The 16,425-nt window shown below is 38.0% G+C and overlaps 1 protein-coding gene across 3 annotated transcripts in view; it reads left to right on the top strand.

Annotated features, from left to right (window-relative positions):
* cyb5r4 (cytochrome b5 reductase 4) overlaps nucleotides 1-16,425 on the top strand; it is a 121,912-nt gene that overhangs the window by 19,529 nt on the left and 85,958 nt on the right. For all 3 annotated transcript variants that reach the window (XM_069887451.1, XM_069887452.1, XM_069887453.1), the window contains exons 3-4: nucleotides 10,077-10,177; nucleotides 15,505-15,589. In XM_069887451.1, the coding sequence (XP_069743552.1) occupies nucleotides 10,077-10,177; nucleotides 15,505-15,589 (186 nt within the window). The remainder of the gene's footprint in view (nucleotides 1-10,076; nucleotides 10,178-15,504; nucleotides 15,590-16,425) is intronic.

The raw sequence follows: 16,425 nt of genomic DNA, 5'->3' as shown, positions 1-16,425 counted from the left end.
TATAGTGAACTAATCTATTTCTCACATTAACAATATTAGTCATTCTATCTTTACGTAAATTTCTCCAATATTCCTGATCAATTGCTATTCCCAAATCTTTTTCCCACTTTAATATAGACGAATGCAAATCTATCTTAGGCATTTTATTCTGTAATAACCAACACATTTCTGATACAAATTTTTTTCTTCCCATCTTCATTCCATAAGTAGAATTTCAAAATTTTGACTGCCTTGGTAACTTTATAGCATGTCCAAAATTATCCAGTAATAAAGCTCTAACTCAATAATACTAAAAAAGGGTACTTTGTGGTTATTCATATTTTTCTTTTATTCTTTGAAAGGAAATAAAATGATCAGGTCATAGCAATCTTGTACAGTTTTAATTCTGTTCTAATCCCATATTTTCAAAAGTTAATTATTAAGAGTAAAATGAAAAGTTTATTCTGATTCAAGGGTGTCTTACCTGAAATTTTCCCCTGTGTACATATTTCCTCATTTATCATACACCATAACTCAATTAAATGTCTCACAATAGGTGATTATAAATAAATAGTAATTTAGAATTTCATTTATAAGTAAATTGCTCCATCTTTGTCTCACCAATTTTAGTTAACTCTATATTAGTCCATACTAATGAATTTTCCAAATCAAACATTCTATTAATAAATTTCATTTGTGCCGCTTTATAATAATTTAGAAAATTCAATAATTGCAATCCTCCCAAATCATAACTCCAAGTTAATTTTTATAAAGATACCCTAGCCATTTTATCTTTCCACAAAAACTTCCTAACAACAGAATTCAAATCTTTAAAAGAAAATTAGAAGAACTTCAAGGATTAGATTGAAAAAATATTCATCTTGATACAATTAACTCTACCTATTAATGTGATAGGTAAATCTTTCCATCTATTTAAGCCATTTTTAATTTATAAAATAAAGATAAATAATTCAAATCATAAATTATCTAAATTCTTATCCAATTTAATACATGAATATTTAATTTGATCTGACCATTTAAATTGGGCTATCTTCTTACATCAGTATAATCCGCATCAGTCAATGACAAAATCTCAAAAATGATAAAAAAACATTTTTCCCAATTAATTTTATAACCTGATATTGCACCGTATTGTTTCAATCTTTCATATAGCAATATTAAAGAATTTTGGGGTTCTGCTAAATAAATCAAAACATTATCAGTAACTAAATTGATCTTATACTCCTCAGATTTCACTTTAATACCTTATATTGTTATGTTATCTTATCAATTACACCAAAGGTTCAAAAGCTAATGCGAACAGTGCTGGAGACAAAGGGCAACCTTGTTTCAAAGATCTTTCTAATAAAAAAGACGACGATATTTGACCATTCGTCACCGCTCTGGCAGAAGGGTTTCTATATAAAGATTCAATCCCACTAATAAATATTGGTCCAAACCTAAAATTTTTCAGTACTTTAAATAAAACAATTCCACTCTACCCTATCGTCATCTAATGATAAGACCATTGGTAAGTTGCATTCCTTACTTAATTAATTTTGCAATATTATCAACAGAATAATAATTTTTTAATAAATCCAGCTTGATCTAAATGAATTAAACCTGCTAAGTAATTCGATAATCTATTTGTGAGAACCTTGGTTACATTTTTATAATCAACATTTAATAAAGAGATAGGTCTAAAAGATTCAATATTTAAAGGATCCCTATGTTTCTTAGGAATAACAGTTATAATTGCCTGAGAAAAAGAATCCGGTGAAGAATGAATTTCCATTGCATGTTTCAATACATCCATTAATAGAGGCATTAATAAGTCTTAAAAATTTGTATAAAATTCAGATGTAGATCCATCTTCACCATGGGATTTCCCATTAGCCATTGATTTAAGTGCTTCTATAACTTCTCTATAAGTAAAGAGAGCATCTAAGTCATTACATTCTTGAATACTCAAAAGAGGTAACTGAAGGTCAGTGAAAAAATTATCAATTTTCTCCTTTTTTCAATTCAGATGTATATAATTTCATGTAAAATTCCTTAAAAACATCATTTATATCTTGGCATTTATATGTAATTTTTAAATCTTTCCTAATGGCGTTAATTGTTTTAGATGTTTGCTCTGTCTTTAATGGAGAGAAAGAATCTTAATTTAACTTATTGTTAACAGCTTTGCTTTAATAAACACCATTTAAAAAAATTATACTCCGCATTGTTCATTCCTACTCTCATCATGTTTCGAATGTTCTTTTTTTTTAAATATTCTCAGTGTATAGAAATAACTGTCCAGTTAAGTGTTTATACCTCACTCTGAGGTGAGCAATGAGGCTGGAAGCAAGCCACCAGCTTGTAACTCTGCAGTGCCCTTTATAATGATTTGATACATTGATAAGATTTGCTGGACTGTTTAAAGTTGGATTTCGATACGAGCTCCAGATCCAAACCTCCAATATGATTAGGAAGCCTCATCGCCTTTGGGTCACCTTATTACTGTTGTTTCTGAAATGACTTGGACAAAAATATAGGCTCCCAGGGTAAATGATTAAATAGTATAATTTAAGTTGTTTCTGGATGATTATGCAGGGAATAGAGGGATAGATATCAGATTCAGATTTATTGTCAGACAACATACATGACATCATTTTTCCTGCGGGTGTGGCCGATTTACCACTAATTGATAGTGCAAAAATAAACTGTACACAGCACAAACATGTGAGCAAAGAACTGCAAAGAGATAATGAATGTAAACAAACTGACTGCAATACAGAGAGAAGAAAAAGAAAATCAATATCGTGCACAAGTAAGAGTCCTTAAATGAGTCTCTGATTAAGTTTGTCATTGAGGAGTCTGATGGTGGAGGGGTAGCATCTATTCCTGACCCTGGTGGTGCGAGTCTTGTGGTATCTATACCTCTTTCCTGATGGCAGCTGCAAGAACAGAGCTTGTGCTCGGTGGTGAGGGTCTTTGATGATTGCTACTGCTCTCTGATGGTAGTATTCTCTGTTGATTTACTCAATAGTGGGGAGGGCTTTGCCTATGATGTCCTGGGGTGTGTCCACTACCTTTTGGAAGGCTTTATACTCAGGGGTATTGGTGTTCCCATACCAGACTGTGATGCACTTTCCACACACCTCAGTAGAAATTTGCCAGGGTTTCTGATGTCATACCGAACCTCCACATACTCCTGAGGAATGCCGTTGGTGTGTTGGGTCCAGGAAAGATCCTCCAAGATGGTGACTCCCAAAAACTAAATGAGCTCACCCTCTCTACCTTTGATCCCCCAATGATCTCTAGCTTTCCTTTCCTCGTCAACAATCAGCTCCTTCGTTTTGCTGACATTGAGTGTGTGTGCAAGCAACAAAATTTTAGTTTAATTTGGGTGTCATGATCAGCACAAACAATGTGGGGAGAAGGGCCCGTCTCTGTGTTGTACTGTTCTATATTCTATGGGCAATAATTGAGGCATATACAAATAAGCAAAATTACATCTGGTGTGCAAATTAAATGAATGTTGCAATATTAGTTTCAAGATCCCAAATGTCAAAATGCAATTTAAACTTGTCCAAACTTTTGCTAGAGTTCTTTACCTTGGCAAGAGAATAACAAGGCCAGTTCTCCAAATTCTACAAAGGCACCTGCAGGTGCTACTCTTCCCACGATTAATACTCTTCTATGTTGATCATCATTTAAAAGAATGATGAAGAGTTGAAAAGGCACGAAATATACATGGAATATTGGTCTGTGGTGTCCATTGCCATTCACCTTTGTAAACAGATCTTCCGGGCCAAGGATTACTTGTTTTTGCTCCAGTTGTATGAGTTTTGAGGTGATGAACGAGGGTAAAGTGGAAACCATAGGCTCTTTTACAAATAGAGCAGAGAGTGCAAGAAGGAGCAGGTGGATGGATGGATAGTTTTGTGATGTGGTACCTTCCTCCTATTAATTTGGGACTCCTTTGAGATTCCAGTACATGGGGTTGATTCTTAATGCCATCCTGAATGCAACTTCTCAATTTTGAGCAGTCATCAGACAAGGAATGATTTTTGCAGGGAATAGAGGGATAGATATCAGATTCAGATTTATTGTCAGACAACATACATGACATCATTTTTCTTGCGGGTGTGGCCGATTTACCACTTATTGATAGTGCCAATTTACCACTAATTGATAGTGGGATGATTTTTTTTCCTTCCCTGAACATTTTAAGTGCACACTTGAATATATTCCTCTTTCTGCCTGGTAATCTCTTACCTTCATAGAGCTCAGAATAGATTACCTGTTTGAGAATTTGAGTGTTGAGAATGAGTAAGATATGTTTTTACAATGGAGCTGACTGCTTCTGATGTTTGGGCCTGAAAAACAACACCAATGGTGGTTTTCTTAGAATTTGGAAGTTGTTGGAAGTTCCTAGTACCTTGAAAAGCTGCAGCAGGTTGTCCATATCCAGGGTAAAGGTGGGCAGGGATCACTGCTGTACAGTAGACCATGAGGCTTGTGCCATATGTGGAGCCTTGATCTTTAAGGATCCATTTTTGTCGTCCAGTGCCTATGTTACCACATTGGTGGAGGCAGGATGTTGCATCATCGGTGTCTGTCTTTGCTGAGAGGTGATTCCAAGATATTAAAATGGGTTCACCTTTTTAAGTATCCTATTGTGAATTTTTACTGTTTGAGAGCAGATTGTATAACTGGAGTAGATTGCTACATGTCCTCTGCCTTTTAGCTATTGAATCCCTCATGTGCTTCAGTGAATGATACTGATGTTGGAGTGACCTTGATTTTGGGATCTAACACTATAAGTTGAGTTTGTAGCGTTTGCGCTATGTGGGCGTGATGAAGAATGACGTGCACTCAAAGCCTTGAAGTCGAGACTGGTTTATTGCACTGGCTGTCGCATTTATATGGGGCCTAGTTGCTGACATCAGTGCCCCATGTCATCAGATTCTTGACCTGGGATTGTTTGGTGTTCCTGCCACAGTTCCCCGTCTTCCCGCCATGTGGGAGGTCACCTGGGATGACGACGGGTGTCACCCCAGGTCCACGTGGTTGCCACGTTCATTGGCCATTTTGTGGGCTAGTCTGCATCTCCATGCACAGGCTGCTACAAGTTTACCATTAATTCAAAGATTATCTCCACTCCAGTGGAAAATGTATTGTTGAGATGCAGTACTTGGTGCTTGACTCCACTGCTAGAAGGATTGAATTTCAGAGCAGGGAGATTCTGCTGAAACTGCACAGGGTACTGGTGAGGCTACACATAGAGGATAATGTGCAATTCTGATCTCCTTATTGAAGAAAAAAACATTTACTGGCTTTGGCGGTGGTGCAGAGGAGGTTCACCAGGTTGATTCTGGAAATGAAGGAGTTATCTTAATTGAGTAGCAAAGGACAGTACTCAATGAAACAGCACATCATGTTCCTCTTGGACAACCTTAAACTCAATGATGTAAATGCTATTTTTTAAAAGCATTTTAGGTAACCCCCCCCCCCACACTATCTGGTTCTTCTCTTTTCATATCTTCTTTATCTACTCCTATTCTTACTTTTCTCTCTAATGCTCCCACCAGCTTCCAATCTCTCCAATCTCCCATCTTCTGTACAGTAGCCTATCACTCTTAGCCCCTATCCAGCTTCTTCCCCCCCTTGATATTCTTGATTTTAACCTTTCCTACTTTAATCTCAATAAAAGGTCTTGATCCAAAACATTGACCATTTATACCCATGGATACAGCCTGACTCGCTGACTTCCTCCAGCCATTAATTGTTTGATTATTAAATTGGAGATCAGTGTTCTAGGATAGAGTGCAAGGCCAGAGAGATGGCCCCTGCCATGGACCTGTTGAGACGATAGGCAGAATGTAGTCGATCGACAATCTCTGGGAGGCTGGAGTTATTCTGGGCTATGACCAATCTTTCAAAACTCTTTGCACTAATGGATACCAGAGCACTGGGTGATGGCCTTTGAAGCACATTGGCTTGCTTTCCCTTTTCACTGGAATAATAGAGGACTTCTTAAAAAGGTGAAAACCAGCTTGTAACATGATGTCCATGAAAGCATATACCAGATGGTTTGTACAGATCTTCAAGATGCAGTCAGGGATTCCATGCAGACCAGACGCTTTACACGAGTTCATTCTCAGAAAGGCCTACCTGATGTTTTGTAGAAGTGAACCTGTGCAGATATTGACCCACGTGAGGTCATTGAGGTGGATAGTGTTAACTTGCTGATCTTCTGTTTGAAGCAAGCAAAGAATGCATTGAGCATACTAGGGAGGGACTTGTTGCCTTCAGTTATTCCTGACTTTGCTTTGTAGCCTTTGATAGCATGCATACTTACCCACTAATGATGGGTGTCTTTGAGAATTGTTTTCTACCCCTGATAGCTTTGTGGAGGTCTTGTATAGATCAGGGTCACCCAAATTTAAAGCCTCAGAGTTGGACTTTAGTAGGAATTTGAAAAAATTCTGATTGATTTATTTTTCATGCAGTCCCCCAAGAATTTGCTGAAGAAGTCTGTTACAATAGTGACATAGTCATTTTGATTAGACATTGAATTCTAGAGTGTGGGCCTGTCAACCAGCTCCTAGCAGCCACATAGCGTGTCATCTCTATCTTCAGACTTGCATTGTATGATTATCTTTACCCACCGATGAAGGCTGTTCAGCATGTTGGGTCCAACCTAGTTTAAAATGGATTAACCTCATTTCTTGGCCCTTGCTCCTTAGTCTTCTAGGTTATGGCTCTTCAGGTGCTCATCTCTGTGCTTTATTAATGTGATGGTTGTTCTGCCTTTCTCATTTTATACAACAGTAAGTTGTAAATCCGCGCTACCAGTTAAGAGACAAGATTATTCTTCTGCTCTCAGATTAGAATCAGAATTTAACATCATGAACAAGTCATGAAATTCGTTGTTCTCATCTAATACCAATTAATTTACATCCATTCCCCCAGTTATATTTAACTCCAACAGAGGAAATGCATCCACCTCATCCACCTCTAGGTCCTTACAATTTAATACTCTACAATTAATTGAAGAAAGGTAGACAACCCAGGCCTAGATGGTCTCAGTTTTACCCATAATTCTGGCAAAAAACCTTCTCTAGACTCTCTCGTGACTAGAGCTGTACCTTTTGATTATACGTGAATTTAGATGATGATTTTATGGTCATACTTATTGTACATTGAACATATGCACTGAAATTGTTTCCAGGTGCAGCCAAACAGCACTTGTAAAGAAAAATGAAATAGTGAATTAATCAAATTAAATTAAAAGAAACAATAAATACATTAATTCACAGTAATCCGAGTGCAAAAAAAATGACTTGCTATGGCGCAAACAGTCCATGATTAGGGTACTAAGCAGAGGTTCAAGATTCTGATAGCTTACTGAAAGGAACAAAGAAGAGAGGTTTTCATAAATAGAGACAATGCTGGGAAATGGATTTAGGTGTAGATGTAAATGAAAACATTTGGTCTGAAATTCTTTATAACATGAAAAACACAAGTGTTAGATAAAGAATGGTCTTTGGCTTGGCTTCGCGGACGAAGATTTATGGAGGGGGTAAAAAGTCCACGTCAGCTGCAGGCTCGTTTGTGGCTGACAAGTCCGATGCGGGACAGGCAGACACGATTGCAGCGGTTGCAAGGGAAAATTGGTTGGTTGGGGTTGGGTGTTGGGTTTTTCCTCCTTTGCCTTTTGTCAGTGAGGTGGGCTCTGCGGTCTTCTTCAAAGGAGGTTGCTGCCCGCCAAACTGTGAGGCGCCAAGATGCACGGTTTGAGGCGTTATCAGCCCACTGGCGGTGGTCAATGTGGCAGGCACCAAGAGATTTCTTTAGGCAGTCCTTGTACCTTTTCTTTGGTGCACCTCTGTCACGGTGGCCAGTGGAGAGCTCGCCATATAACACGATCTTGGGAAGGCGATGGTCCTCCATTCTGGAGACGTGACCCATCCAGCGCAGCTGGATCTTCAGCAGCGTGGACTCGATGCTGTCGACCTCTGCCATCTCGAGTACCTCGACGTTAGGGGTGTAAGCGCTCCAATGGATGTTGAGGATGGAGCGGAGACAACGCTGGTGGAAGCGTTCTAGGAGCCGTAGGTGGTGCCGGTAGAGGACCCATGATTCGGAGCCGAACAGGAGTGTGGGTATGACAACGGCTCTGTATACGCTTATCTTTGTGAGGTTTTTCAGTTGGTTGTTTTTCCAGACTCTTTTGTGTAGTCTTCCAAAGGCTCTATTTGCCTTGGCGAGTCTGTTGTCTATCTCATTGTCGATCCTTGCATCTGATGAAATGGTGCAGCCGAGATAGGTAAACTGGTTGACCGTTTTGAGTTTTGTTACAGTTAGAGTAGTATATAATTATATCATTCATCTTGAACTTCATCTACTCCTTATATATGTGTATATATAGATTTAAAATTAGTTGTTATATTTAAATAGAATTCAAGTTATTCATTATATACTTAATTATATGTAATTAGAATTAGTAGGTATAAATACTCTAAGTTTCAATCTCAGTAAGTACACTGAATATAGTTTATCTTTTCATTCCTTTGTATATAAAGATTTAGAATTAATTGTTATATTTAAATAGAATTGGAGTTATTCATTATATACTTAATTATATGTAATTAGAATTAGTAGGTATAAATACTATAAGTTTCAATCTTAGTAAATACACTGAATATAGTTTATCTTTTCATTCCTTTGTATATATAGATTTAGAATTAGTTGTTATATTTAAATAGAATTGGAGGTTTGAAGGTTCTCACTCTCTCCACCTCTGTCCCTTCAATGCAGAGAAGTGCATGTTCCCTCAGTCTCTCCTTCCTAAAATCAACAATCAGCTCCTTGTTCTTTGTGATGTTGAGAGCACAATGGTTGTCCATGGACAACCCAACCAGATTCTCGATCTCCATCCCGTATACTGATTCATCATTTCCTGTTATTTTGGCCAACAGTGATGGTGTCATCAGTGAATTTGTAGATTGCATTGGAGCTGTTATGAGTGTACAATCAATAGGATAAGATGCTGAACATACAGCCCTGGGGAGCTCATGTATTGAAGGTCAGCATGGAGGAGGGAAGGTGCTGATTTGCACTGATGGGATCAGCCATTGAATAAATCGAGGATCCAGTTTAGAGGGGAAAACAGAGTCCCAGATTCTTTAGCTTGGTCATGAGTTTTGCTGGTGTGATGGTGTTGAGCACTGAACTGTGAACAGCAGCCTGACATAGGTATTCCTGTGGCCTCAGGGGGAGGCAACAAGATGGCGTTTGCTGTTGACCTGATGTGATTGATAGGCAAACTGGTGGGTCCTTCCTGAGATAGGAGTTGATTCTCTCATTGAACAATTATTTGTTATTTTTACTAAATAAAGACTGTGATTGAACTTCAAAGGTAATTTATTGGCTATAAATGCTGTGAGCCATCCATGAAAGGATTTGGAAGGTCTAATTTTTTTTTTAATGGTAATGAGTTCTTTATGTAAAAAAATACAATTTCTGCATTGAAATCATTGAAAATTTAAAAAGAGATCATTCTGCCAATACTCTCAATTGTGATCTCCTTATTTAAATCTTATCATTAATATATGCTGCAAACAGTGAGAAACTAAGTATCAAACCAGTGGAATACCACTGGAAGCATTCTTAAATTCCTGAAAATGATCAACTATTAATTTTTTTCTAAACACCATATTCAGGATACAATTGTCTTTTACTCTTTTCTCCAATCTGTCATTTGAAACCTTGTCAAAATCTTTGAGGATGACATCATTTATCTTGTCCTCATCCATTCTCCTTGTTACCTCTTCAAAAATTCAGTCATTAGTCAAAAGGGATCTTCCTTCCAAATCCATTCTGACTGTTTCTGATTAACTCTATCTTTCAAAAAAATGGATTATAATATTTCTATATTATAATCTAATATTTTTCCTAACACTGAAGTTGAACATATTGTTCTATAATGGTCTGTTCCAACCTGGATTCTGTATCTACTAATGTGCTTTGCGAGTAGCATTTACAGTGGAGTGTGCAACTTGTATGGAACTTTTAGCAATTCACAATATTTATCTTTGTAGGCATGGTTTATAATGTGACCCCTTATTTGGAGTATCATCCCGGAGGAGAGGAGGAGCTTATGAGAGGTGCTGGAGCTGATGCTACAGAACTATTTGATCAGGTGAATTTATCAGGTAGAAGGTAATTATAAAGCCATCTCTCAAAGTAGAACTGGTAACCTGTGAAATCAATTCTTCAAATTCCAACAAACAAGAAAGCTCTTTGTACTGAAATTTTTAATTACATGTTAAAATATTAACCTTCCATTATCTATATCTATATCTTGTATTCCATCTCAGCGGTCTCTAACCAGATGGCATCACTATCAACTTCTCCAATTTATTTAGCCCCCCCCCCCCCAACTCCAGCTCCTCTTTCTTTTATCCCTGTGTCTCCCTTCCTCCAGCTCCCCACCCCTTCCATTCCTTCTCCTATCACTTCTCATCTTTTTCTTCTACTCTCCCACCTGGATCCAGATCCACCTCTTAGCTGTGTTTCCCCCTCTTCCTACCTTCCCATACCTTTTTATTCAGGCATCTGCCTGATTTTTGGCACTCCTGAATAAAGGTTCAGGCCCAAAACATTGACTGTCTTGAACCTTCAATGGATGCTGCTTGACCTGGTGAGTTTCTCTAGCATTTTTCTGTACTGCACTAGACCCTAGTATCTGTAGGTTTTCTTATTTGCTTCCATTCACCATGATGTTTTACTGTTTTGGAGATAATAAGTTTTTCCCTTATCCTCTGGCCTTAGTGTACACAGGCCTAGAAATTATGTGATACTCAAAGTGATGCGATAGATCTGATTTGCGGTGAGGTGTCTAATTGTTTTCGCAAGCTCCAGATGTATTTTAAGCCCAAATCTCAGTTGCAACTGTACAGTCACTGCAAATTATGATAAAGAAAATGTGTCACTCAGCAATTAGGCCCAAGGTCAGAAAATAAAAAGATTTTTTTCTGTTACGACGTTTAGTATGCACAGTTTATTGCACAACACATTTCTGGAAATGAAAGATATCTGATTCAAATAGTTAATTTGTGTGCTTTCCTTGCCTGAAAAGAATGATTGTTAATGACTAGAATTAACATAGAATTGCAATAGGCTTATGGTGAATAGACCAATGGATAGTCAAATTCAGTTATTGCTATGGTACTTGAAAATGATGTTAGTGACCCAACAGAAACAGCTTTCCAAGATGTGAGCTTTCCTAATGACTTTTTTGTGGGCATCAGTATCATAAATGTTTCCTTCACCATCCTGTCTACCTTGTCACCACTGTCAGGGTCTATGTACCTGTAGCCCTCGGTATCTGCATTCTGCAATGCTCCCTAGGGGGCTGTTGTTCATTCTGTATGCCCAGTCCCAAATTGCTTAACTTCACACTTTTCTGAGTTCAATTCCTTTTACCCGCTCTCCAAGATTATCTAAATTTTGTTGTAAACTTATTCAACCGACACTGTTAATTGGACAAGCAACTATTGAAACTTACAAATCATGTTCCTGTCCACATTATAAATATACATAGCAAACGACAGTAAATTTCTCTTTGAATGATTTGCATTCATTATTCTGGAGCATGCTAGAGCATGACATACAGGGTAATAGGGACCAAGTGCATTGTGTAAGAAAGAGAAATAAGTAAATCTAATGTAGAGGAAAATGAAGAGAGAGGGGAAGAATAAGATACTGTTGAACTGCTCAGAGAGCTACCGCAGATACCAATGGTGCTTTGTACTGCAAACCTGTTGGTCTTGAAGTTTTAGCCTGTGTTATTTGATTGAGTGGTATATCCATTTCCCATGTGAAACCTGAAATATAACAATGAATTTAATGGTCGATATCACAGCAGCAATGATGAATGATAATGGATCATTATTAATATTCTGGCCATGCTTTCCAGTATGTGTATGAGGCCGCAGGTTTCATTTCACAAAAAAAAACTTGCTTTTCCTTTGACATCTCAATGTAAACAATAGAGAGAAATGAGTGACTCGGGCATGTGTTTAAATTTCAAAATAAAAGACAACAATAAAGAAATATTTTTGTTTTTGCAGCTTTGTGACGCCCCCCCACCCTTATCAGGCTGTGAGACAATGGATGTAGTTCTCATCCAATGTTTGATTTTTAGAAAGCCATACTCATCCTCTTAAACCACCTGATTTTTGAGAGAGTGGTGGCAGAATGGAATGATCTTCCGAATGAGATAGTTGCAGCAAGGTCCCTTCTGTCATTTAAGAGAAGGTTGGAGGTGTACATAGAGGTGAGGTGGTTGGAGGGATATTGGCGGAGAGTGGGAGGATTGAGCTAGTGGAGTTGTTCTAGTGAACCGGTGTGGACTCGAAAGGCCGACATGGCCTGTTTCCGCTCTGTAAATGGTTATATTGTTATAGATGGATCCAGAATCTCCAGTGAGCAATCTCAGTAAAGGCTATCAGCGGTCACTGTTATAATGGAAGAAATCTGAAGGCAGAAGCACAGTTGTAAAGGAAAATCCAGAAGCTGCTAACGCAATTTTAAATGACTACTTATTTAATTTTTAATATGCCTGTTTGTAATATACACTCCAAGATATTAAAAAGTAATGTAAACATTTAAGAAAAATTAAAAATTAGCATAACGTTAAATAAAATAAAATATCTTTGTTCTAAATTCTTACACAGCACGTTTCTGGAATCTGCATTGAAAGGGAGAGAATTGCTGATTCTTTGATTCTGATGCAGGATTGGAGAAGCAGATTCTCAATGCTGGGACCTCACAGGGAATCAGTGAAAAATGCAACATCAGTTGTCATTCAACAGGTCATGGATTTACTAGAGCCCCATGCACGCCAGCTACTTACCTGCATAAGAGCCGCTGAATGTTGGTGGCTCATTTATGAATCAGCATAAAAATTTGGCAAAATGGAATGTGTTTTCACTCTTCATTAAGTTTACAGCTTTGCAGATTATTCACAGATTTTGAGTGGAAACCTGCTGTTGATTGGCATCTGATTAAGTACAGTTGCCTCTGCAATGGATTCCCGGTGATTGTGAGTAAAGCACCAGCATATCTATTGAACTGAAAAGCCTAGAAATTTCACCTCCTGCTTTGCTGAAGATACAGACCCAACAACAAGTAAAGTCACGAGAAAAATCATTGCAAATGTAGAGCATCCTTGTGGAACAAGTTCAGGAACAGCTGCTACCCCTCCACCATCAGACTTCTCAATGACAAGCTCAATCAGAGACTCTTTTAAGGCAGTGTCAGTGCTGGGGGGGTGGGGGGTATGGGATTTGTGGGCATTGCCCCCCCCAAATGAGGTATTATGCCCCCTCCCCCACCCACGAGGGTGGCCAGGCGTTCGATTTTAGGCTGGACAGTCCAGCCTGTCCTCACTTGCTATGTTAAATGCGGCATTCCCAGATCCATAGATCGTGTGTGGCCATTTTCTTCTTGCATGCAACCATTAATGCTGGCTGGCGCATGCTCAATAGATTCGAATACCAGGGCCAATAGCATCACTTCCGTCGGAGGGAGGGGGAAGTGACGCTATTGGCCCTGGTATTCCAATCCATTGCGCATGTGCCTAGTGCATGCAAGAACAAATATGGCTGTGCATGACCCTGGGATGCTGCATGGTAAGAACCCCTCCGCTCCCCCCCCAATTGCTGAGCAAGTTTTTGACCCCCCCCCCCTCCCACCCCAGCGGTTACCTTAATGCTCCCTGCTAAGACCTATTCTGGCACCAACCCTCATTTAAGGATTCTTACTTGTGCACTTTATTTATTTTTGTTTTGTTCTCTCTGTATTGCACAGTCATTTTGTTTACATTTGTTATCTGTTTATATGTTTGTTTGCATGTTTATGATGTGTTCAGTTTATTTTTTATTCACTACCAATTAGTGGTAATTCTGTCATGCCCACAGGAAAAAGGAATTTCAGGGTTGTATGTGATGTCATGCATATACTCTGACAATAAATCTGAAATCTAAATCGTAACCTGTACATTTCACACTCGGTGCTGCTCAGAACTGCCTACTGCAGCAGGTTCATTCACATGCTTTAAAAATTCTAGGATGTAGTCTAAAGCAGGAAGTTTTAAATAAAATCTTTTAAGTTTAATGTGATGTGAGGATAAGGGAATAAAATGAGGGAGTGCAGTGGCATCTAAAGACCAGTGTAGATAATTATATCAAGGACAATGAGGAATTCAAACATTTAATATATGAATCTAGGATAGAGTAATTGAGAGACTGGGAACAAGCAAAGATCAGAACAGAAAGCAGTCTTGATTTAATGCTGGATAGAATTCAGAGAGTAAAATTGTGATTAACTTGAAGTTTACAGAAAGAAGAGATGAGATTCCAAACAAAGATGTATTTGGATTAGTTGAGTCTGACAGTTGAGGCTTGGAAGATACTTCAGCTGCATTAGGTTAATGTATGGAGCAGACAAGTGATGCATCAGTGACGGGAAGGCAATATCTGTGAAGGAGGGGAATTTGATGTTAAGATAGCAAACTAGTTGCATGGTAGTTCGACAATAGATGCCACGTCTCTGCTATCAGAACATTTTTACCTTCTGTATTTTAATATTTTAATCATAAAATGGGCATTTCTATTCTGATCAATATGCGGATGTGCGAATGGCCATTTTCATAGCTTGGAATGCACAGGTAATACTGCAGCTGGTACAGGCAATACACCTCCATGAAGCTGATGTGATTTTGGGTTTTCTGTCATATTCAGATTCTTATTTTTACATGTTTCTCAACTATTTTCATATGTTTTAATCCTATTTTGGCAAGTATCTGGACATAATTCATAAAATTTACATTACATCCATATCACAGAAAGAGGACATTCTTCCCAAATACCCAATATTGCTGTTTATACCCGAAGCGCATCCCACTTTCCCTCTGCCTTCATCTTCCTCGTGTGAGGATAAAACTTCCTCATAAATGCATCTTTGCTATTTGGCACAAATAAATACTGGTTATAGCAAGTTCTATGTTTTTTTTGGGTAAATACCTTGCTAAACATTCCAGTAATCATTCTGGATTTATTCAAGGTAGTAAATGGAAGCAAATTTTTCTAAGCATTCATAATTTAAAAAAAAAATCCTTATCTGACACTTCAACTTTTATATTTTTGGAAGCACTTAATTTTTCAGCCTTTCTTGCTAAGTATATATTCTCAGGTGTAAAGTGATGTTTGTGAATCATTCTTAAACCTTTCCAATGCCTATATTTCTTTTCGCAATGTGATTATCATTCTTTCATTAAAACTTTTGTGCCATTTTGCAATAAATTACTATTTCCCTGATTTTACTTACTGTTGAATTTGGTTTGAATAAATGGTGAATCTAACATTTTTGTATCTGCACATTTCCAACTTTTTTTGTTTCCTTAAATATGGAAAAACATATTATCTTCTTAATTGTTGATATGATGACTTCTTTAAATTTCAGATTCATAGTTGGGTCAACTATGATTCCATGCTGAAGGAGTGCCTTGTGGGCAGAATGACTTCGAAGCCGACTTGTGTTGCTAAAGGTAGATTGGATTTTCCTAGTTTTAATTATGCACCAGAAATCAACGCAATTTTAAGATAAAAGTTAGAAAAAAACATAATCACTGCTTTAAGGAATGTTGAGCCTTTGGTTATATGTTAGATGTTGATTAACTTGAGAAAAAGGATGTGTGTGATTGATGCGTATTCGCTTGATTTTAAAAAGGCCCCTCTCCGAATTTACACTGCAAACTTGAAGTTACCATGACTTGTGCAGGTAAATCAGGGGGCTCCATTTTGGAATTTTGCGGAATCAGTTCAGTGAAGATTAAAAACGGTCCTTCTTAAAAATGGAATGTTTTATGGCAGTAAACATAGGTGACATTCATTCCACAACTGATGGAGGACCGCAGGAGACGGAAGATCGCTGCAGCTGGTGGGCTTGCTGAATTTTTGAGGAATTGTGGAAGAGGGAATATAGACCACCCCCCCCCCCCCGTGATGTGGGAGTAATGAGTCTAGAGATTTTCAACGTATGTGCTCAAGAAGAAGTGGGAGGAGGGTGGTCTTGATTGAATGCAAGGAGACAAACTTTAAGAATCTGAATGTGGTGCTGGAAATAGCAGGTCGTGTAGTGTCCATTGAGAGAGAAAGAAAGTTAATGTTGTAGGTTGACGTTCTGTTGGGGCTGAGAAGTTAGCCATGAAATACATTTTAAGTTGAGTGAAATGGAATTTCCTGATAGACTGGAGACGATAAGTGGTGTGGTTGTGAGGGGGTGATGAAAGCTGGAGAATAACAAATAATATGAGAGATGAAAACAGGAGGAAACAAGCAAAATCTGAAATCCTAGAAGAGATGATGGAAAATTACATATACC

The sequence above is a fragment of the Narcine bancroftii genome, chromosome 6, assembly GCF_036971445.1.
Source record: "Narcine bancroftii isolate sNarBan1 chromosome 6, sNarBan1.hap1, whole genome shotgun sequence".
NCBI classification, from domain to species: domain Eukaryota; kingdom Metazoa; phylum Chordata; class Chondrichthyes; order Torpediniformes; family Narcinidae; genus Narcine; species Narcine bancroftii.
Note: the sequence above shows the minus strand (reverse complement) of the source record. Positions and strands in the feature narration are given on the sequence as shown.